At 41.2% G+C, this 23548-nt stretch overlaps 3 protein-coding genes across 5 annotated transcripts; 1 reads left to right on the plus strand and 2 right to left on the minus strand.

The window, feature by feature from the left end:
- The first annotated feature begins 1206 nt into the window (after positions 1-1206).
- Positions 1207-9806, plus strand: rad9b (RAD9 checkpoint clamp component B). Of its 3 annotated transcripts, none has more exons than XM_042420674.1 (11): positions 1207-1373; positions 1694-1764; positions 2003-2140; positions 2334-2448; positions 4573-4672; positions 5111-5217; positions 5438-5550; positions 6461-6525; positions 6806-6928; positions 8598-8811; positions 9397-9806. In XM_042420674.1, exons 1-11 carry the CDS (start codon positions 1340-1342, stop codon positions 9532-9534), a joined length of 1218 nt encoding a protein of 405 aa, XP_042276608.1. In that variant the 5' UTR covers positions 1207-1339; the 3' UTR covers positions 9535-9806. The 3 variants fall into 3 exon arrangements, with proteins under 3 accessions (XP_042276608.1, XP_042276610.1, XP_042276609.1); XM_042420675.1 differs by having other exon boundaries at positions 1211-1373; positions 5438-5544; XM_042420676.1 differs by lacking the exon at positions 1694-1764 and having other exon boundaries at positions 1210-1373.
- Positions 9807-10219: 413 nt separating this feature from the next.
- Positions 10220-18586, minus strand: pptc7a (protein phosphatase targeting COQ7 a). Its single transcript, XM_042420679.1, has 6 exons — positions 18067-18586; positions 16561-16740; positions 14606-14804; positions 12851-12974; positions 12618-12747; positions 10220-12463 (listed from the first exon to the last, which is right to left on the minus strand). Exons 1-6 carry the CDS (start codon positions 18266-18268, stop codon positions 12405-12407), a joined length of 894 nt encoding a protein of 297 aa, XP_042276613.1. The 5' UTR covers positions 18269-18586; the 3' UTR covers positions 10220-12404.
- Positions 18587-19018: 432 nt separating this feature from the next.
- On the minus strand, positions 19019-23157 carry ppp1cc (protein phosphatase 1, catalytic subunit, gamma isozyme). Its single transcript, XM_042420678.1, has 7 exons — positions 22756-23157; positions 22192-22323; positions 21836-22066; positions 21480-21584; positions 20941-21164; positions 20463-20597; positions 19019-19762 (listed from the first exon to the last, which is right to left on the minus strand). Exons 1-7 carry the CDS (start codon positions 22808-22810, stop codon positions 19673-19675), a joined length of 972 nt encoding a protein of 323 aa, XP_042276612.1. The 5' UTR covers positions 22811-23157; the 3' UTR covers positions 19019-19672.
- Positions 23158-23548: the final 391 nt, after the last annotated feature.

The raw sequence follows: 23548 nt of genomic DNA on the forward strand, positions 1-23548 counted from the left end.
ATAAGTGTTGGAACATTACTCCAATACTTTCTCTTTTTTCTAGTTTTTAATGTCAAAAGGCTTTAAGAGGATTTAAAACAAGAGATAATCATCACATCTGTCTTAGCATCCAGCCCTCACAGTTGGACAGAGGCGCTATCTTTGCAGTATAGCAAATGTTTACAGCACAGAGCACATGAGGTGGCAGATGAAGCAGCACTATCTCAATGTGCTGCACACATGCCTTCAATCAGGTGCGTATCTAACAGTAAATGTCTATAGCTTGAGGTTTGACAGCTAATATCCGTCTCATGGTGTGTTTTGTGTCTCACAGGTCAGATTACCACTTGTAGGAGGAGATATGGGGACCATCAGGATAGAGAGAAGTGTATGTGCAGAAGGGATGCAGAAAAAGATTTGGAGGCAAGGACAAAGCTGCAACTGCAGAGGAAAAGCAGCAGCACAGCTAATTCTGATGTCATACTTCCAAAAATAGTCAAGGGATGACAGATATTAACAACCTTTTAGTGAGTGTATCATGGATGTCTTTGTTTCAGTACCTGTTAATTGTCAAATACTACAAATGGCCCCGATCAAGAAATGTGTGACGTGTGAGATCTATATATGTTGCAAATACTGTGTATACAATTATAGAATACAATATGTTACTTCAATGTAAAGTTGTATTAGTTGTCATTTAGTGTACTTCTATGCTTGATCATATCACAAACACAGCGGGTAGTAAAGTGCATATTTTGTTGTCCTTGATTTTTATGAGTCAGAATGTAATTTTGAATGATATGTCTGTATTTTGACGTTATTTAAGTAGACTGGACCTGGGTCAAGTTGAATTTTCAGTAAGGTAGACTGATTTAGACATAGGGGCATGTCAACTCACTGTCATCCTCATGAGTCCGTCACATAGACTGTATATAATATACACTGTGTATAATATACAGTCTATAGTCAGTCATTACTTCTGATTTAAGATGATGGTTAGGAGGGCTGTCCCACAAGTGTGGTGCAGCAGAGCAGAAGGCTTTAAATTTAACTGGAGGAAATTGATGACATGGCATGACCGTGTAGCATTAAGATGTCCTGTATGATATATTATTTACAATAAAAATCCCCATTTTTATTATTGCTTTGCATGCTTGTAAACTATTTCAATAACTACTTCTGTCCAGGAACCACAAGTGGAAAACAGCCTTTTTGCTAATTTTGTCGATTAGTAAGCAATGCCGCTGTTACTGCAAATGTAAATACATTAATACCATGATGTAACAATATATGTGCGTATATCTGCGCGCGCTGTTTGCCCACTGTTGAGCTCGTGAGTCTACTTTTGACATCAGCAGATATGGACTGTGTCCTCGAAGGAAATTGTGTAAAAGGTAAAAAAAACAAAAACAAAAACAAAACTTGACCAGCTAAATATGACCAAGTGCTGCAAAATAATGTATTAAAGTGTGTAATTTAGATACTTCGCAGTTTTAGCAGCTCACATGAAGCTTGTAAAGAGATTAATTAATGATCATGGTCGACGCTAGCTTGGCTAATGTAAGTTAGCTGAACGTAAATTAGCTAGGATACCTACTATTTAGTTAGTGTCACTATAAATAGTTCAAACAACAAATTTATATTACAATAACTATCTAGCTAAGTTATAGTAACACATGTTATGTTGCTAACCCTGCCCTGCCGCTTGTTGCAGCATTTGGAAAGGCCATTCATGCCCTTTCACGGATTGGTGATGAGCTCTGGTTGGATCCCATGGTCAAAGGGGTAAGCGTAATAAAAGAGACTGTTTGTATTTATCTCATATTCCTGACTTTAACCAGGGGCTTAGTACGAAATTTTAGAGGATTATTATTATTTGGCCCCGCCTGTACTTCTTGTTTAAATAAAATAAATGTGACTTTACATAACAGGTTTTGTTTTCCTGTCCCCACCTTATTTCCTCTCAGACAATGGCAAGAGCAAGGAGCAACATTTTGACTGAATCTCTCTCTTTGTCTTAAAGTTGGCGCTGAGATCAGTGAATTCTGCTCATTCTGCATACGCCTGCTTCCTCTTCTCGCCACTGTTCTTCCAGCACTACAGCCCGGTATCAGGATCACAGCAGGGCGGTGAAACAATTACATGCAAACTGGTCATGAAGGTATATGAGTCTTGTTGGTCATTCATTCTGTACAGAGCTCAAAATTACATCCAGGATAAAGGAGACAGTAATGGAGGTTTAATCAAACCAGAACTGAACTAAGGCACAATAAGTGACAATAATGTTCTCTATGATTTAAGTTTTGAAACCTGTGATGACAAGCTGAACTAAAACATGTCCATTTGTTTTGAAGTCTGTGCTGCCACTTTTCCGGTGTTTGGTGTCCATTGAGCGTAATGTGGAACAATGTCAGATATCAGTCGGCACTCCCAAAGACAGGGTGATGATCCAGTTGTTCTGCAGGCACGGTAGGGAACGTGGGGTTTTCTATCATAAGCTACCTATGGGTAAAGGAAAGATTCAGGATTTCTAGAGAACTGTCATCTCATTTGCTAGTATAGAGTTATTTTTGACAGCTCTGTTGGTCCATTCATGTATCATCTGTTCATTTAATTAATATATTCACTATGGCAAAAGAAAAATTAAAATGTCTATGCACTAAAAAATTAAAACTTTTTTTCTTTAGCCTATCTATTTCCCCATTTCCAATAGTGTCTTCCTGCTGCATTTCCACAATTTGTGCATGCGCAGTGCTTAGTGCTTACTCCTTGTCTTCAACAGGAGTTCTGCGTGCCTGCTGAGTAACCGCTGCTAAAGCAAAAACTGTTGACATGATGTTGTATCTTAGGTGAAGTACTGTTCAAAAACGATAATTGTCGAGGAAGGCATATTCTATTACTTTAGCTTATGTTGTTATCAAATGCTGAGCCTAAATTGACCAAATATTTGTGCTTATATGACCATGTGATTGGACTCTTGGGCTGCGTGGTTTCACAGACTCACTCTTAAGGGTGGGGCTGGGGGAGGTGGGCGTTGACATTCTACCATTTTTATAAATTTCATGACGTAGACAACTCCCAAACATTTGATCTTACATCAGCAGTGGCCCCGCCTTTTCAGGGCTGATTTTAAGTAGCAGATGACAGGTTGATCCATTTTAAACCCATGAAATATTTGATGTCAATGTCAATATTAACACCAGCAGTGATGTGTTTCATCACAGTACAGTCATATTATTTAGATAACAGCTCAAAAAACACGTTTATGTCTGCAGTACCTCTTTAATGTATCTATTGTTTATGTCTTAAGGGCCTAACTGGAAGAACAGGACCAATGCGCCCTCTAGTGGGTCACCACTGTGGCTGTTGGGTCTCTGTGTGCTATCAGTCCAATTTTTTTCTGTGACCAGAGACCCGTATCGCAAAGTAAATTCTACTTAGTCTGGCTCTCATTGGGTGAGCTGGCTTCACTGAGCCTAACATTGTCAACTAGCTCAGTCAACTCTGGGTTTTCTATGTGGCTGCGAGTGTGTTTCAAGACTGTTTCTGCAACCAAAGCAAAGAGAGGAAAAGTAGTTAATGACTGATGAGATCTGTTTGACCAAAAGTTGTATTTATAATCATGGGAGCCAATTAACAGTGTGAGCTGTTTTTATTTAGGCACAGATTAAATTATGGTTACCATAGAAACCTTCAGTGCATCTTTAAACCTGCAACCCAGCTACATGAAGATGCCCATCACCTGCTGGAAAATATTACACTTTGTTACCACAGAAACGATAAGAACAAACAAGCTTTGTTTAGATGTTTTATACTTTTAGTTGATGGTCTTCAGGTTAGAAAACAAGAAAACTGACAGATATACTTTATGTTATCTGTCAATCAACTAATTTGTAGCTTAGATTTATTTTACAGTGATAAATTGTAGGTCCTGGTGTCAGTGTTCATAATACTCAATTGTGAATTCAAAATAGGTTTTTGACTGTATAGAAAAGCCATGCTAAATCATTTTAGCATTATCATTTTCACTGATATTTGTCAAACAGCTGTAGTCAATTCATGAACAGCAGTTATTTTAAAAAATGTGCATCATTTAGTGCTGGAAGGTATGATGCATGTGTGTTGCCTTTAAGATTTGCTAACCCTCAGAGACAATAGTAATACATGTTATAATGCTGCCAATTGTTTGTGTTTTTTAGGTCATTGTGTAATGAGTTTTCTTGTTGGGAGACCAGTGTTGTTAGTTTTCTGGGTCCAGAGTTTATTCTGATGGAAGTGTTTTGGTTGTATTGAAATGTGTATTAGCAATTGTGAAAAGCTGTAAATGAAAAGATGACACACGGACCATTACATGCATCAACTTAGATGAACTAGAATTGTTAACAGTAAAGTTTATGACAGTTTGTTGAAAATGGCAACAATGTTGACACATGTAATGTCCAATACTAGGTTTCTAAAATTCTCAACCTTTTTCTGTAACATTTATTTTACCAGAATGTCCTCTATTAACCTTATGCTGCAGACATGGTATTGCATATTGTCAGCACTTGGTGGCAGTGTGCTCCAAATGTCTTGTCTCTGCTTTTGTGATAGGCATCACCAAAACCCACAACCTATATTTCCAGGAAAGTGAGGCTCTGCAGGCAGTATTTGCCTCACACCTGTGTCCCAATGTGCTGAAGGCTCCAGCCAGGTTAGTAACCTACACTTCTTTACAAAGTCAGCACATAAAACCTGAGGAGCACATTTCTATGATTGAGTTGGACTTTTTTTTTTTTTTTTACACAAACAGTGTTGGCTTAGAAGTCCATCTGAGCTCTTTTCCCCTTTACGGCAGAAGTGAATTTATTGTGAAACTAATAAGATGTATGGTAGCTGCCTGCTGGGTGTTCACAATATTTTGTTCTCTCAGCTGACTCCAGGAGACAGATGAAACCCCGAAAGATACATCAGTTCAGTTCATTTCAACATAATCAACCCGAATGACAAGGACATAATAATGTTTCAAATCAAAAGGGTCTCAAATGAAGAACACCATCATCCATCAGTAGCACAGCATTAAAATAAAGCTCCCTGCTTGTTTGGTTGATTCTGTGTTGGTTTGCACATGTTTTGCTCTCAACTCCTGCAGGCTTCTTGGTGATATGGTGATGCATTTCCCAGCGTCTCAGGAGGAAATCACTCTGTCCATGACTCCCCTGAGAGTCTGTCTGAGAAATTACTATGAGGGTGGAAATGGTGAGCTAATGTTACACTGTGATTTGGCTCAGACCCTGGACAATGCCGTGATAGATATTATAAACAGTTTAAAAGTCAATGTTGAACCGGAGACTGACAATTGACTGACAATACAACCTGATGGTGTAAAAATCACTCATGTAATTCTTCAACCACATTTGAACAAACATTATGAAATGCAGTGCAAACACTATTTGACTTGGATGTGCTTCTGTCACAGATCACATGAAGACGATGTACACTGAGATGTCCTTGCACCCAGACGAGTTTGACTACTTTCAGTTTGGAGGGGACTCAGACATAACCTTCTGTCTGAAGGAGCTGAGAGTAATGGTTATTTTTGGAGGCTCCCTTTATCCCGTCACATGAGAATATTATGTGTGTGTATTCTTGCGCATATGTGTGTGTGTGAGGGGCTCGCCAGGGTCATTTTATGTCTAAGAGGTCATATTTCTGGTCCTGTAATCTAGATACTGGAGTGTTGGAAAGGCTCTGTACCCAACTCTCTGTATCATTTTCATGTGAACTTTCCCCTCAGTGCTCATTTTATAGCAAAGATAGTGTGACTGAAGTTACTCATATTATACCACTACGTAGAAAAAGTAATTGAAGTTATGAGCTGCAGAAATTATAGGCTACACATTTCAAATGTGTAACTTTAAAGCCAAATAGGAATTTGTTTGTTTAAAAAAATAAGGACTGCTTGCACTCCAGTCAGCCTTAAACTTTTTATATTTTGAGTAACTGCAAAACACTGGATCTTAGAGAACTATAATGTTATTTCCAGAATAGCGTGAGTGGTAATCCAAGTGGTTTGTCACAGTGTCTAAATGAGCACACCCCAACTTAAGTTTCTTTGAAAACAAGCAGCAAAAGGACTTGGTTGGCCATTTGGAAATTTGGATGAACTGTGTTAGTCCAGTTAATGAGCATTAACGCCCACAACTCTTGTCCCTCATGTCTTTGAATGTCTCTTTGACACCCCGCTGTGAGGCTCCTCATTAGCCAGCCTAGTCTTCTTGTTCCTGTTGGTTCCTTCAGAAGTGGAAATCGGGTTTGGATGGATTAGAAACCTGGCTTTAAGTTTTAGTCGGCCTCAATTTACTTGAGCATTGTTATTTTCTTTAGCCAGATCATTGCAAACATGCTATAACTTTACCCTTAAAATGAAAGGGTTAATAGTCATGATATGGATGCACACAAGCATATCTCGATTGTTGCTACTGCTGTTCTTTTTTCCCAGGGTTTACTGTCCTTTGCAGAATCACATTCCCTGCCAGTATCGGTCCACTTTGGTGCTCCGGGAAAGTAAGTGTCTTTACCATCACGATTAGCTCAAGAGACCTTCATATCTCAAGTTACAGAGACCAACGTCAGTCTTCATGCTGAGACTGTAATTAACACCAGCCAGCCTCAAAACTCAGTAAAATATTTTGTCTTTGGCTGGTGAGTCTGTTTATATTACCAATCATTTTAGTGACCAGGTCATGTGAGATTTTCTATTGGCTGCTAAAACGGTGAAAGATACTGGTGAATTGAAAAAGCAGACATATTCAAGTCATTAGATTTCTGTCAATGTTATTTGTAGGCCTGTGTGCTTCTCTGTGGAGGACATGGTGCTGGAGGCCATGGTGGTGCTGGCTACTCTGATTGACTCTGAAAGCAGGGGCCCCTCTCAGCCTACAGAGACCCTGGCCCAGACTTCCCCCAGGTAAAAAAACACTACGCTGGCTACAATCCCTCTGCTTTTCGATCCAACTCTGCCTGCAGCATTTGAGATGTGTTCAACCCTCAGCACGGTTGCACAGATAAGGATGAGATTTATTTTGACCAGGCAGCATTCTTGTCACAACTGAAGTCTTTGCAGGCCCAGTTTCTCAGATCCACAGTGACGATGTATTAGCGGGTATAATTGAATCTTCCCACAGGGCTCTACCTGAGCTTCTCTCCTGGCACTCAGTCAATGCAGTTTGCCCTCATTGGCTGTTTTTAGCTTCCTAAGAGGGCATAGTGTTGCAGCAGCCAATCTTGTGTCTGTAACAGAGATAAATAGGGCAAGCCCAGGACATGTTGGGTTACGTTAGAAGCTTGTCAGTGTGACAGAAAGTAATCCCCTCATCTCTACTATGCTAGCCTGCTTGGCCGTTCTGCCAGTGTCACTTGTCCTGCTCTAACTGTCTCACTGTGTTGTACTGTGCTTTGGGCTCTGGGTGGATCCTGTCACACCAGTCCCAGCTGGACTGTTGAACATCTGGGTCATTTGTGGCTTGGTTTACTTGTGCGCACTGCAGGGAGTCTGCAGCGACATTACTGACCTGATGAGCAGGCAATTTTTCAGTGCTCCTGTCCCGACTGCTTAGGAATTCACCTACAACATGCACTCCTTCACCTTTTATTCTGTTTTGAAACCAATCATTTAGGCTTTTTCTGCTCATATGCAGAGTATTTTTTGTTATTTGTGGCATGCTTGTTAAACAAAACTTGTTTGTTTGCTGCTTTGGGGCTTTTTGTACAGAGCCTGAGGTCGTCTGAAGACAGTTTAGAAGCAGCTCTTTACATCTTCCTCTTGTGGGTTTCCTCTTTATACTTCTGGTCTGGTTGTTTCTCTGAGGGTTATGACATATAGTGTGGGTTGTTTTGTTGTTTGCTAATACCATGCTTAAGGCCACATTCAGTATCAGATGATATAGAGCTACACACCATGCACATGAATGTCTTTGTAAAGGTGAATAAACACGATGTTCTTGATATTTCCATGAAATCTAAATGTACCAGGACAAACTCCTTAAAGCAACACTAAAGTTGATAGAGTGTTTCTTTTAACCCAGTGTCATGGTTCATTTGTATATTTGGTTGTTTCAGTGTCAGAATAAATATTTTTTGTCTTTTATTATATGCTGCTTTCACTCCACCTCATGCTCAAACTACAAGTGTTATTTTAATATTAACATCATTGTAGGGCTGGTGGGAACAAAAACAAAATGTAGTATTGAAGGCAACAAGTGAGAAAACAGGATCAAAAATGTATTTAAATCTTCCCCAGAAACAGTTTTTTTCCCAGCAGAGTTTCCAAAAAGTTGCCCTGTATTTCAAACTTACTGTTTTTAGCAGTGTGTGAGACTTCTACTCTGGCCTTTGTGCACCTCTCGTCTTTTCTCTGCCCCTTGTTTTTCCATTTCATGGCTGCTACCTTCTTTGTCGGTATAACAAACACCTCTCCACACAGGGCACAGTACCAAACCACATCCTCAGGTGTCAAATTTCACATAGATGTACTGTGATTTCACTGTGTTGTCCACATAGTAACAAAACTAATCTCTTGCTGATATAGAACATAACACAATGCAGCTTGTGCATACAGGTGTTGTTTGTGTTCCCAGGTGTCTTGCACTACGTGTGGGGTCATGTGAGACAGACACCGATAAGCCCCAGGATATTCCTGTTGTGATGGAGCTGATCGCATCCAGCCAGGGCAGCCCTATATTCAACCCAGCCACTCTGATGCAGCCTCTGCCTCAGACTGATGACCCACACAGACTCTGTGTACCTGATGAGGCCTGTGCCAGTGCCACCACAACTCCTGCTTCCTCCACGGTAACAAGAGCTCCCTGTTGCTTTGTAATCTTCACTGGGAACTCCATATGGCCTCTGTTTGTTCCACCGAGGCTAACATGCTTTAGTTTTGACAGGCTGGGTGGCATTGTGAAGTGCCAAAGTGCTTGAAGAGTTTTACTTTGACCTCTACTGGAAATATGCCCAGACTGCCATAATGCTTCGCTGTATGAGGTGTGACTAAAGACAACAAGCAAGGTGACACTGGATGTGAGAGATAGGAAGTCCATGTTCTATGTCAACATAATGAATCCTACCATTTTGCTGAGATCACAGTCACTGCCTTTTTTCTAGAGCTTGATTTGTTCCCAATCTTATTTTTAACTTACTGTAATGTACTGTATTGCTTCTCCATACTGAATGTTTTAGTACAGGAAGAGGTTAATATACTGTCATCAAACAGGTTTTTAGTGACCTGCTGGGTTTATGTACCACTTTACAATGGTCCAGATACAATCTCAGCGCTCAAATGTTTTTATTGCACTGAGGATTAAAGGCTGAGGATAAAAAGGCAACTCATTCTTAAGAAAACTACAATATTGTTTGTATGTTTGTTTTTCCCTGTAGATCTGCTCCCTCCTGTTCAGGGCCTTGTCCTCAGAGCAGGACGATGATGGTTGTGCTGCCAGACTGCCTGTCCTGGCATGTTACAGCGACACGGAGGAGGATATGGAGGACGACTGTACAAGAAGCCCTTCACTCTGAGGACAGAGCTGTTAACCACTGCCCAACTCTCATCTTGACTTTTTTGAATTCATCTGAAAGTAGGCCACAACATTATAAACTGTAGTCTGGATGGTTAAATTAATTAATATTTAATATATTTTACATTTCAAGTCATTTTTAAGCATGTTGTTTATAGCTAAAATGTTGCTTTGCTTGTTTAAACTGTTTACAACGTGTCACGTTTCTCCAATGTTCACTTGGAAATACAAGAGAATGTATTTATTTATCAAAGATTATATCAATCAATTTGTTTTGCTGTGTCAGTGGGTGGAGTGCATTAGTCATAGCATGCGGGTAGAAAATTACTATTTGGTCTTGTCAATGAAAACATGACTTCGGCTTGAAGATGCCACACCTGTCTGTTGACGGTAACTCGTGACGTCTGAGGAATGTGGGAGTAGTGCACACACAAATAGTACATGGTGTTCTTAAGTATTATCTTTAGCTGGTCTGCACAACATCCTGAATTCAGTGAGGTCGGTGCATAGCTGATGGTGATAATGTCTTCATGGGAAGATTCAGACCCAGTGGCACCCAGCCTACACCTGTGAGGAAAATGCCTCTGAAGCATATTGTTCAATATTCAAATGTGTCAGATGATGTTCAAATCTAATACCAACTGCAGGGTTATGCTCATATCACAGTCATCAAATACAACAGGATAATAAATACTAAACTCTTTATTTAAATATTGTTCAGATTTGAAAATGTTTTTTTAACAGAGCTTAAATCTGCATTGAACTGTACACCCAAAATATATATAGACACATGCTCTGGTTGTAACAAAGTTTGTTTGGAAGAGGAAGATGAAGATGAAGATGAAGTAGATGGGAGACGACAGGGAAGAATGTCAGGGCAGGTGTGAGTCAGGAAGCAGGAAACCACAGAGCCCACAGTGGCAGTACCATCTGACTGGGAGAATTGCTTTGCAATATCGTTAAGGCTGCTTAGATTGTCCTCAGTACTATAATGCTTAAAACTCACATTTTGACCATTCACCACTTCTAAGCCCATTAGCCCCATTTCAAATTGATACCTGACACTGCAGTCTTCCAGTGTGAACTTGTCAGATAAAGTAGGGAAACAGTCCATTAGATAGTGCAGATTGTAAACAGTGATCTGAGGATCCACAGGGAGGATTTTCTAAGTGTGAGATGGCTTCACTATTTCTCAGCTCCTGACTGAGTGCAGAAAAGCAGATTTCAGGAGAAAAACGGTTGAACATACTGTAGGTGAAAAGTTCTAGTGTTAAGACAGCAGGGCATGATGGGAAAGCTGTTTTGACCTCTTATGGCTATTGAACAGTTTCAGGCTTTGTGCTCAGTACCTGGCACATAGTTAGGGGGGGTTTAAGGAATTTTGCTTGCCAGTATCAACAACACCTGATACAAGGCACATCATCATAACATCACACAAAATACAGACTTTACTAAGAAATATTTTTAACTGTGGGTTAAAGTTTTGGTAAATGCAGAGTGCAAATCTGTAGTGATGTAATGGCAACAATAAGACCATTTTTCACATGAAACCTGCAGTGACCTGACTTATGAATGTGCCACTGGAGCTTCATAGCGGGGGAGAAGAGGAGAAAAGGAAACGCTGATTATGAACAACAGTTTCTAAAGCTACTCTGATGTGGCGATCAGTCCAGAGAATTCAACAATCCCATTGAACAAAGACGTTACAAAAATACATTTGGTCACCTGACCAACTTCCACTGTGTTGAGCTTTTTCAGATATGCTTCTTAAGCTTTGTGCGTTTAAGGCTACAAGACCAATTCAGCCCAGTGAATATGGAGAAGTCTGTAGCCTTCACATCCATTTCATTGACACTTATTACACAGTTCAATAGACACACTGACATGAGTGCATTCATCACGCATACACATATTCATACACACATCACGTGTAATCACAATCAAGATTTCAGCAGCAGCTGTGAGATTAAAGGGGGGGCATTAGTTTGACAAAATATATATTTTGAGAGGCTTTTGAACTATAAAACCCTCATTCTAACAGCCACAAAGTAACAAAATGTGTGCAAGACTTAAATTGCACTGGTATGGAAAAGGCAGCTGCCGCTCTTCATAAAATCTTATTGGATCCATCTGCCCCAAGAAACTAAACACAAAGGTATAAACTTCATTTACACTACTTCTTTTGCAAACACTTAACAAAACATCCCAGAACAGCACACTAGTCACATTATATTATCAAACACATGCTCCCTGCCCCCACATACAAGGTTCCAGGCCCTTTTTCTAACTACCATTGTATCGTCAGGAACATTTGCTTGCACAAGGCAGCCCATTTATTCAGCCCTAATGCTGGCATTTCCTGTGCAGTTCCCTTCTTGACACTACTGATGGACCGTATCTATCTGTTCTGGCAGCCCAGCAGGGGGCTGCTTTAACAGTCGAACACCTCTCGTCTTCTGGCTACATCTGCCCCGTCTCTGAATCTCAACCTCCTCCCTGCCCAAACCACTCGGAGAAAGACGACTTATCATCATCCTCCTCATCGCCAACGTGCCCAATGACTGCTTATCCCAGGCAATGGGATTATCCAGTGAGACTGGAACAGTGGCAAGACACCAACACTGCAGGCTGGCCAAGAGGCCTCCAGTCCTTTCTATTCTGCCACTCTCTGATGCACATGATCATAGAGAAGTAGGCGTGTAGGAGTTTTTTGGGGGGCGGGGGAGGGAGTGATGGTCAGCTGGGGGTTGAGTGGAGGCAGGGGATGCGGGGGAAGCATCCGACATCAGTCCTTCATCCTGGCCAGCAGGAATCAAAGCAGTCCATCACCTGCAGAGGCAGATGCCCCCCTGTCACAGCTCCACACAGACTCTAGTCAGTGTATTCTGCCACTATGGACAGCAGCACTGTTATGTCATCTGGCTTTCCTCCTGGACAGAAAGAAAAGAGGCACAGACAGTTACAATGGTGCTGGTCAAAATATTAATGTTGTGTGCCATTCTACTTCAGACTAATAAAGCCTGACTGAGCAACAGGACATACGCTTCAGTTTTCTTGTAGTTCATATAGAACTGAGACACTTACCTCTTACATTCAGCCCGTTGTCACAGGCAAACTGTGCAAAAGGCGACATGTAGTTGGGGTCATATGCCAGAACGTGGGCCTGCTCTGCAATGCTCCGGGCAGTCTGTTGAATGCTCTCATAGTTTGTGTTCTGAGGAGCGAAACAAATTGGGCATGAAGTTTGTATTCCAAACATACAGTATTTCTGGTTCCACTTCTGTCCGCAAATCTGTTTGTGCTTCAGTGTGACTTACTTTGAGTTTCTTCAGCTCTTGCAGGATCATATAATCAGGCATGTTGTCGAAGAGCCCATCGGTGGCGGTGAGGATGATGTCACCCAGCTGGACGTCGAAGGAAGAGCTGTCTGCAGCGTCGGGGCTGCAGACACACACACACACACACACACACACACACACACACACAGAGTAAACTCACTGCATGCAATGATTTTGGTAATTTAAGTGATTCAGATTTTAACAGAGTGACAGAATAATCTGGACCTCTAACCCAGCCTCTCCTCAACTCGAGGAATCAATGCTGATTACTGCACATTACTCTACCAGGTGGGAAAACATACTGACACGACAATGAGGATAGACTCCAAATTTCTACTCATATTTCACCTTGGTTACTCATGACAAAAACTTCATCACATGTGCAGGATGAGGATAAATTCAAGGAATCATCACGTGGGGATTTTGGAAAGGACACTCAGGTCCAATTAATTTCCCATGAGGTGCTGCCATTATGACCAGGGGTGCTACAAATACACGATGGAAAGAACCAAGTTAGATTGCCAGTGTCAAGTTCACTTCTTGGAAGGTGCCCTTCCCTTGCTGCACACCCCCTGGCCAGTCATGGATGTTACAAATTACAAACTGTCTGGACTACATCATATCATACTGAGCCAAAGAAAGCCGCGAGGGACAGCCTGTCCTGTGCTGTGATTTTAGTGTGCAGTTCATCTGATGCCCTGGGTCTCAGAAAGCCTTTTTCCATACACATTCTTTGTAAAAGCATTGGCTGTGAAACTAAGATGTAAAAATGTACTTTTTTTCACTTTTTGAAAACAGTAAGTAAATGAATACTAAGAGCTTAAAATATTTGATTTTTCAAGGAACCCTTCCTTGTATTCTACATTCACATGAATGTTGTTATAGCACTTCACATGACCCTTGCACTCTTTTCTATTGTTGGCTATGTTAGTGATCTAGGATTGGAAGCTTAATCTGCTGTTGTGTTCAGTGTAAATCACTCTGAGTAAATCCTTCAACTAAATGCCTAATATGCACAAATGAAAAATAGTGTCATTTCAAGAACCAAATTAAAACCACTACAGCTTCTGGAACTCATAATGGGTTTGTTGAGACTAAATTCAGGTAATTTACAAGTTATAAAAATAAAACACTTTCATTTTGTACCCCTGGTGACATGCAGTTCAGGTTCATCAGTGGTTCATCTTCTGCCACTTTTTGTGAAAACACTTGAAAGAGGCTCAAAATAATCTGCCTGGTTTAAGACTGAGCAAGTGAAAAGGTGGCAGAGCCTGCTGGTGCAGGATTGGCTGCGGACTCAGTTTGCCTATTAGCCCACACAGACTTTGACCCGGGTAAGAGGGGAAGCTTGGCAAACATCCAACACCCACCCTGAAGTCTACTGACATCTACTGTGCTGCTGCTTGGCACACCACAGCAACGAGACACTGCAGCATGTGGACCCTGACACCCTGTTGCACTACAGCTGAGCACAGTACGGCCAGTACACATTCACAAAACACTGCTGCACGTGAGGAACACAAGCAAGACAAAATGTTCTGCAGTGGCTTAGCGCCTTTTTTATGTCTGCATGTCATCTGAATTCAGCTGTACAGAACAGACGGATAATCTCAAAACTATTTTGCATATTTATCTGACACTCTTGCTAAGTACAAATCTCCATATGCAGCATGTGCAGTCCTCCACAGACCGGTTCAAGTGTGTGAGGGGCAGTGTGCATGTGGAGTGTCTCACCTGTCGCTGAGGACAGCCCCCTCGGCCCCAGGGGGAGCGATGGATAGCTGGAAGGGCGTGTTGAAGTAGTGCTGCTGCTCATCGGAGCGGTGAACCACCTCCCCTCCCCGAACCACCAGGAAGCCTGAGTCTCCCAGGTTAGCTGTGTGCAGGCGGTGACTCTGCCGGTCCAACATCACAATGCAGGCTGTACTGCTGCCTACATACATACACACATACATATACACACACACACAGAGAGGGAACATTACCTTTAATGTCAATGCAAATGTTAAGCAATGTTTTGAAGTACCCTAAAATAAAATGCAAATAGGCTGGATTACATTTTTAGTCATGTTGACTTACAACTTAGAACAAATGAGTTTGGAAGTGTTTTCATTCATTTACTGCTGGCTACATCCATGACAAGTTGCAGTACACATAAAAGGAGCAGGCCATAGTGGGTAAATAATGTTTGGCAACAAACATTGCTACATCAGTAATCATTTTACAAGTATGTATCAGTCATTTAGCTAAAAAAAATAAATAAACTCAAGTAATAAAATATTTTTTGCCACAAATGGAATGCAAGAGTTTTTTCACAGTAGGAAAAGCACAGGTGTAACTAATATCATTAGCAATGGCTCTGTCCTATTCAGATGTTGCCATGACAGTGTGTCAGTGAGCCAACATACACAATAGCAGGACCCTGAAACTGAAACAGCTAAATGGAATTTAGCCATCATTAATTTTATAATATGCACCTGTGCTTTTCCTACTGTGACATGTCAAAATGTCTTCTGTGAAAAGGCGCATAATGAAATATTTTGACATTTGCAGTTTAGATTTTCTATTTTAAAACATAATTTATATGAAAAGGTGCCTTGATAAAAACAAAGCTGCAAACACCCTAAAAACCGTCTTTTCCTCTTGACTTTCTACAGCTGAAGTGCTTAGAAATGACCCTATGTTTATGGAAATACCCATCTAATGTGCGTTTGGGAGCCTGATTAATGAGGTTCGCTTGAATACACAAACTTGACGTATGACAATCAGCACAGTGGTTGTAAGAATTTTTGGAGTTCCACCATCTGGGAGATGTAGAGGAAACATGAGCTGGTGGAGCAAGCGGACAGCGTGCAGCCACACCCTGCTGCTGATTCATCTGGCACACCAAAATATGCTCACTGGGATCAACCTTCAAAACCCCCTCACGCACTGTGACTCACTCCCTTTCTCCTCTGTTTTCTCTCCAGCAGCACAGTTATACACACACACTGCCGGCCTCAAGAACATTCCCTCTGCCTTGAAGGAACAGCACAATACCGTGTTGTTTCCCCTGATGCACATGTGATAACAGGGTGGAAAAGTACTGACGCTCAAAGAGGCAGAGATCTGTTCCTAAAACATTTGTTCTCCGATGTTACATGTTTGTGCAGGTTTTTTTTGTTGGAGAGCGGAGTGAAGGAGGAAAGGGATTGTGGAAGGGAACTGCATGGGGCAGGCTGGGGCTTGGGACATTCCCAGGACTTCTTAATGGGATCTGGCTGTTCTCTGGCTCATGATGCAAAAATCTACCGTCCAGCCGACCACTAAAGCGAACTGACAGAAACAAACAACCTAGCCCTAAACAGTGTACTCGGATCCAAACCACATGGAAAATGTAACAATTCATTGACAAGCACAGCCTTTACACCATATAGATTGAAGTACTGTCCGGCAGAGTTCATGGTATGGACCTAAATTAGTTAAGTGAGCTAGCTGGGAGGCACTGAGTAGTAGAACATGGTCTGGGCATGATGGTGCTTTTTCCAAGCACTGGTTAGGAGCAAGAATATTGATTCACAGAAACATAGTATTCCATAATTCACTGATAGGGTCCAGGCTATTTTAATGTGCCTTTAGAACTAGCTGAAGTGGGCATGACTGACTCTCCACAGACACCAAGATCCTGTGTTTCCAGTGGGTGCACTCACCCAGTAGTGGCACTTTGTTCTGCAGCAGCTCGTAGTAGCTGGTCGTGAGGACTCCCACAGGGTTGCTGGGAACGAAGCGTCCTTCCTTCACCAGTCTTTCACATGTCTTCATTAGCGTACCTGAAAATTGTGACGGATCGACGCCATAGTCCCGCCAACCACCTACTCCATCTGCTACACCTAGAAACATACATGTGTCGATTAAGATCTTCCCTTTACTGTAGTTCAACAACCCACTCTTCTTTTACTAATATTTGTGTTCTGTTTTATACATGACACTGCTCTTTAAAGCTCACCAGCTCATTTTTCCTGTTGAGGCAATAAAGATTTAGAGAAGTACGATAATCATTTTCAACATTTCACAGACTTGCTCCACATGTGAGGATCTTGCGAGACACAAGAACAATGTCTCATAGCTGCACCATGAAGAGTAACAATGGGCACTTTCACCAAGATGCAACAAGGACATGCAGTACAAAAACAAGATGGTGTTCAAGAAATCAAGGAAATGTCACATAATATTTGGAACAGTCTCTATTTATCCGATTTCACCTTTGACCTATTCTAATTTCAGTTGCTTATATTAATGTTAAAGAGAGTCTATTTAATCATCTCCAGAAATAACATAATTTAACATGGCTAGATAATATTTTATACTCACAGTATTTTACAGCATTTTAGGCCCACTGATATGATATTTTGGCATGAAACCCTCCACTGAAGCCTGTGATAGTCTTTCTATAGCAACAGCTCTGCTTTGTGCGTTAGTAAGTAACTGCTTGTTCTCATAGGAGTACTTGGTCAGGTCCAAGATTTTCCTAGAAAGGAAAGGACACAGGCATCTGCTCCGCTGACCATACATGGATGGTCCCTCAGAGTCTCCCCGGCTTGTGCCAGAACTGTGCCTGCTTTGCAACTAATCAAACCTCCAAAAATAACCTGACTTGATGAAAGGACGTCCTGATTTCTATATTTTCTTGTGCTTATTGATGAACTAAGAGTGCATCAGCGGACACATGCAGTGGCGCTGCACAGTCCTGCAGAGGTGTTAAATAACAGGTTCATTACATAGAAACCAAGGCCTCTGGGCTGAGTTATGTTTATCAACCCTCAATACAGCACACTGCTTTGTTTTTGTATTAAGATATTGATGGTGTGGAGGAATGAACTCTCCACACACAAAATCCAAGGGCAGGTTCAGGTTCAAGCCTCCTAATAGAATAGAAGATGCAGCAGGACTTATGGTGCTGCAGGCAAACACAGCAAAAACAAAAAAAACTTATGTGCTTCATGTGTTCTGAAGTTAGCAGTGTGCATGTCAAAGTGAAAGCACCCCTTATCGCTCAGTGGGTGTATAGTGATGTTACACCTGCAATGAAACATATCAAGTATTCAAAATACACAGGGTGACCTTTGACCTGTCATTCACGTCATTGCCAATGTTACCCAGAAGCATGTCCCACTTTTTGGTTAAATGTTTCTACGGAAAACGAACCAGCTGCTCACCCAAAACATCCGCGGATCTGTGCCGGGCGATGAAGCACGCGTCGTCCCCATAGCACATCCCTTTCTTCAGGATGCCTTTACGGAAATCCTTGCCGAAACCGCAGCTCGCCGTCACCAGGCTGTAGTCACGGCTGTCTGTCTGAGAGAGTCCGCCGATGACAGCTCTGGCAACCAGTCTGCCGTATGACAGCACGGACAACATCACCAGCTCCCACCACACAGACCGACCGAGCCAGCAGCCGCGCTAGCTTAGCGTCGATGTGAGCACACAATGCCGACAACAGCCGCCACGCACAGACAATGCCTTCCGTTGATATACTACACTAACAGCCTCAAGGAGCTTTATTCCTGCGCCGTGAAAACTGGAGGATAAAAAAATCACAGAAAACAGTCGCCTCTTCCACTCCAAAACACCCGTAAGTGCTGTTTGTCAGCGGCCATGGTGCACAGTTGTGCCTTGGAGACGCTACATAACAAAATGTGGCCCAGCTGCTCTCGCCGCTGTGGCCTCGCGCACTCCGCTCAGCCAGCGAGATCTTGTGACTGCTCTGACGTCACACACCGTTACGCAATATATGTTTCCTAATAAGGGAAAAACACTATCAGTCAGCCTTTCTCTTACCAAGAAGTCACAAACTATGCGTGGAGATAATTATATAAAATAATTATAATAAAATACACATTTTTCTGGACAATTTAACTCTATGTAGCAATTTGACAAATGAGAATAAACATAGCAATATCATTGTGGGGTTAAATAGTCAGAGGAAACAGCCAATTCCTAAAATTTAAATAGTTAAACTTTTCATAAACTTCACACGTCACTGTCCATTTCTCTGACAGATCTTGACTTTTCATTATATTCTGTCTCCCTCTTGTGGGTGTTGCCTGATGGGAGCCCCTTTATTCATGAGGTGTTCTTGGGGAACAAAAGGCACTGCAATTTACAATGTTGTATTTCACTTTGTATTGTGATTATTAAAAAGCAAAACAGTTTATGAACAAATGACATTTAGATACAAATTTCCCCCTAAAATACACTCAAAGTTTATTAGAAAGATTTAGACATTACAAGAGTGCTTCTTTATTGGTTTAATTTAGCACGAGACTTGTTTAAAAATGTGAGGATGCAAAGTGTGGAGTCAATGTTTTATGACAATGACTGTAAATTAACTGTAAATAAAGTTTTACAGAAGTAAACAGGTGTTTGTGACTTCCCCCGTTGGTTTTATAGCCATTAATACCCATTATTGAGGCGAGAAAAAGATGACAAATGAATAACACATGAAAGAAACTGGAAAAACTGTGCACAGCTTCAAACAAGGCATTCCTGTGCATAAGTAGCCGTATTGTTACATTTTTCCTGATTGAACAGTCATATGTGGCAAAGACTAGCTGCAAAATGGAGTGCAAAACACCTGAGGTTTTCATGGTGACATATCAATTTACCCCTGTGGACAAAACAACAAAATATTTTGCTTTCATCGGGTAGGAGTGGATATCTTTTCAGTATTGGCAGCATGAAGGATAACCAATCCTTCAAATGCAGAAGACGAAAGCAGAACAGTGGAGTGAGACTCCCGACATTTGTAACCCCCCCAACCCCTCATTTCTTGGCTTGTTTGGTGACCATATTGCGAGGGGGAGTCACCGGACGGCTGCCGTTGGGCTTCTTTTTCTCAGCTGGTTTCAAAATCTATAGAATATAAAAAGTAAAAAAAATGTTGAATGAGACAGCTGCACACTACTGTAAGAACACACCCAAAGAAGTCATCCTGTTGCACTTGTACAGATATTACCCAATGTCAGACTCTATGAAAACATTTTGGACATTTATATCGGCCATTTTAAAAAAAAATCATTTTGACATTTTAGATCATATAATAGACATTATAATAGATGAAATAGAAAATCTGAAGAAAATTATTTATTGTATATCTTGAAAAATATTTTAGCAAGTTGCACTAACTTGGAATGACAAGACTATGTTTCATTATAAGCAAATGTAATAACAATAAAGTTGAATTGAATGAAAATAACTGCAGCTTAATTAGCAAAAGCAGTTGCTGAAACTAAAACGTCAAAGATTACATTTCCTTTTTTTAATGACTGTTGTAGCTGTAGCCACAGATTTACTGTATCAGTATTGTCTTTCTAATAGTTCTATTTGAACAACAGTACCAATTTCTAAAACAATTAGATCCCAAGATCCTTTTTGAACTGAAGCAAATGCTTAAATTTATCAAAATTAATCACTGTGCTAAAAACAACCACATTGTGTCCAGTTTATCACTGTCATTGTTCAATTGATCAGTATTTCTCTCTTACTTTATACGTTATATAACACCATTTAAAGTGCAAATTATATTATCCTAAAATAAAAAAAAGCACCTCACCTGAAAAGAGCACATGAGGGTCTCATCCACACTCATCATGGCGCCAGCATTGTCAAACTCTCCACAATAGTTAGGCGCTGAGAACAAAGTCACAAGCTGCCTCTTGGCGAAAAATTCGTAGCCATCCTCAACAACCTGCAAGTAAGATAGCAGAAAATTTAATCACACAAACTGTATATAAAGATTTAACACTATGAGCTAATCTCTAATGAATGTAACACCTCAAAGTCCAAATATGAATGCATCCAGTTGACACAGGTAAACACAAACTCCTTATACACATGTTATGTGTGAAAGTATGTGAGGAGTGACAGGTGTAGTCTAGTGTACACAGTATGTGTGCTAACTTTTTACATAGCATATGTGATGTCCTGCTGTCCTCGTATCAACTGTATCAGCATGTTCAGTGAACTATCAACATACAGCCAGGTCACACAGTCTTATTCCTGTCTCTAATGATGGATGTGATTGTGATTACCTGATGGGCACGACAGATCAGATCCAGGTCATGCTTGTGCAGGAACTTGGCCACCACCTCTGAGCCAAAGGTAAATGACACACCCCTGTCATTCTCCCCCCAGCCCAAAACATCCTTGTCTGGATCAGACCAGAGCAAATCGCACAGCAGACCCTGGTCGGGAACATCAGTGGGGCGCATGATGCGTCTGATCTGCTCCATGGACTGAAGGTCAGGTGACAGTCCTGCACAGAACAGCAGTAAAGTACAAATAAACACACTGATATCAGGGGCCAATACCTATCACACATGGGTGAGGCCAATGTCAGCTGGCAAATTGCAAAGACAGCATTGCTCAAGGACAAATGAGAGCGGCTGACGTCAAAGGTAGACTACTTTGGACATTCGGCATAAAGCTAAACCACAGTTACAAGTGCAGTTAACTGAATAACTCCACTTACAACTCGAGTTACAGTTACAAGTGGAGAAAAAAAAAGATCCATTCATCCATAATCAGCATTTACAAGTTTTGGTTTTCAAATTCAAAAACAAATACCCACCACCGTGGCAGCAGAAGATCTTCTCATCAACAATGGCGGCAATAGGGAGGCAGTTAAAACAATCTGTGAAAGTCTTCCAGAGTTTGATGTTGTACCTTCTTTTACCTAAAACATTAAAACAAGAAATTCACCATTACCTCACAGTGATAAGAACACTTCTTCCTCTGCTATTGCACATGTTTAAAACTCCCCCAAACAGCTCACTCAGCCATAAAGACCCTGTGTGAAGACTAAACAATCCATGTTTGTCCTGCTGTGTGTACTTAAACCACATAATGGACGACAAAAGACAAAACTGTGAAACCAGCAACGGTACAATACATGTTTAGTCATCAAATTCAGTATGCATTACCCACACTCATCATAGAAACCATATATTCTGTTGATCGAAGCACACTCATGGTTTCCCCTCAGCAGGAAGAAGTTCTCTGGGTATTTGATTTTGTAGGCCAGCAGAAGACAGATGGTCTCCAGAGACTGCTTCCCCCTGTCCACATAATCTCCCAGAAACAGGTAGTTACTCTCTGGAGGGAAGCCCCCATACTCAAAGAGCCTCAGCAGGTCATAGTATTGCCCATGGATGTCACCTGCAAGACAAGCAGCATTTAAAAATGAAACCAGACATGCTTCTTCTAAGACTGTACATACTTTTGATTGATCATTGACCCATTCTTTCCTGACAGATACACACATAAATACAAATCTTACTTACCACAAATCTTGAGGGGGGCTTCAAGCTCCAGAAGAATGGGCTGACTGAGAAAGATCTCCCTGGATTTGAGGCATAATCCACGAATCTCATTCTCCTGCAGCTGCACATTCTTACCAGGCTTTGCTCCTCTGACTGTAACAAGGCAAAATAAACAAATAGTCAGCAACAAAAACAAGGTATACACGGTTGTACACGGTTATACACAGCTGGCAATATACGGCCTGTATACAGTATCTCTGTGTTGGATGGTAGGGGAGCACAGTGTATGTGCCGCGCCGGGATGCGCAATGTTAGTGTTTATGTGTGAGAAACAGTGTGTATTTGACCACGTATATGTACTGTCGTGCCCTTGTACACTTAAATAGTCAACCCAGAAATATATTAGGTGAAAATGGCGTTTAACTTTAAGGAATACCTACTTAACCTTAGCTAGCTATTGTCGCTCGTTATTTAACAATACATTGATAAACATACGCTGAAGCCGCTTATCTACTATTCGCGTTTGTCACATTAGCATGCAGATAATTTAAGTGCTCTATAGGACATATCTCATCATTTCCTTACCTTCTAAAAGACGTTGGATGATACTGTCTATGTTGAGCTTGTCAACATCAGCCATTGCAGCGTTGCCGTTGATAAAAATCAGTCAAATCTAGGTCTCGGCGTTAACCGTTAACACACTAGTAAAGAGCTAGCCCGCTAGCTATCCTAGCATTAGCAATCCGCTGTTAGCTTCGTTGAAAGATGTTGGTGTGACCCTGCTTCTGTTTAGCTGCTCGCTGACACGTCGAACAACCTAATAAGCTACTTAGACATCGCAGTGTGGAAAATGTCTACATCCAAGGTTGTTTTTTTGCTAAGAAACAGGGACTGAAAAGATAAACGCCAGCCGTCAGCTAGCGATGGTGTCCGTGTCTGTGTTTTTCTGCCGCACCTTGAACAGCCAGCTGCGGGGAGCTGCTCCGCTGCTGCCCCCTGCCGTGCTGGATGGAGATGGACTTTGACCGCCCATAAATGGAAGAAAATGCATTCAGCCAGCCATCTCAAGGTAGAACTGTATCAAGCGTCATCCTGACATACATGAAATAAATAAAAGAAAAACGCAGTGAAAACAACTTCATAGCCAGCCTGCAACAGATACTCTGAATTTTTAGGGGATATACTGATTCATTTGGATATATATTTGATTCCTCATTTATTTATTTCGTTGCCTACTTAATTTAATCAAGAGAGAGATATTTATATTTTTCATTTGATATATATTTATTTGATTTCTTATTCATATATTTCATCATTTTTTTATGCATTCCCCTGTCAAGTTATTTATTAATTCATGTATTTAATTGCTTATTTTATT

This window comes from Thunnus maccoyii, chromosome 9 (assembly GCF_910596095.1).
Source record: "Thunnus maccoyii chromosome 9, fThuMac1.1, whole genome shotgun sequence".
In the NCBI taxonomy this organism is placed as follows: Eukaryota; Metazoa; Chordata; class Actinopteri; order Scombriformes; family Scombridae; genus Thunnus; species Thunnus maccoyii.

Excerpts from the sequence above, each read along its gene's own strand:
- rad9b (XM_042420674.1), top strand. The coding sequence starts at position 1,340 with ATGGACTGTGTCCTCGAAGGAAATTGTGTAAAAG. Across the intron at positions 6,526-6,805 it reads CACTTTGGTGCTCCGGGAAA|GCCTGTGTGCTTCTCTGTGG; the intron begins GTAAGTGTCTTT and ends TGTTATTTGTAG. Across the intron at positions 6,929-8,597 it reads CTGGCCCAGACTTCCCCCAG|GTGTCTTGCACTACGTGTGG; the intron begins GTAAAAAAACAC and ends TTGTGTTCCCAG.
- pptc7a (XM_042420679.1), bottom strand. The coding sequence starts at position 18,268 with ATGTTGTCCGTGCTGTCATACGGCAGACTGGTTGCCAGAGCTGTCATC. Across the intron at positions 12,975-14,605 it reads GGGGCTGTCCTCAGCGACAG|CCCCGACGCTGCAGACAGCT; the intron begins GTGAGACACTCC and ends GTGTGTCTGCAG. Across the intron at positions 12,748-12,850 it reads AAGAGCTGAAGAAACTCAAA|AACACAAACTATGAGAGCAT; the intron begins GTAAGTCACACT and ends TTCGCTCCTCAG.
- ppp1cc (XM_042420678.1), bottom strand. The coding sequence starts at position 22,810 with ATGGCTGATGTTGACAAGCTCAACATAGACAGTATCATCCAACGTCTT. Across the intron at positions 21,585-21,835 it reads ATATGGTTTCTATGATGAGT|GTAAAAGAAGGTACAACATC; the intron begins GTGGGTAATGCA and ends TTAATGTTTTAG. Across the intron at positions 21,165-21,479 it reads GATCTTCTGCTGCCACGGTG|GACTGTCACCTGACCTTCAG; the intron begins GTGGGTATTTGT and ends TGTTCTGTGCAG.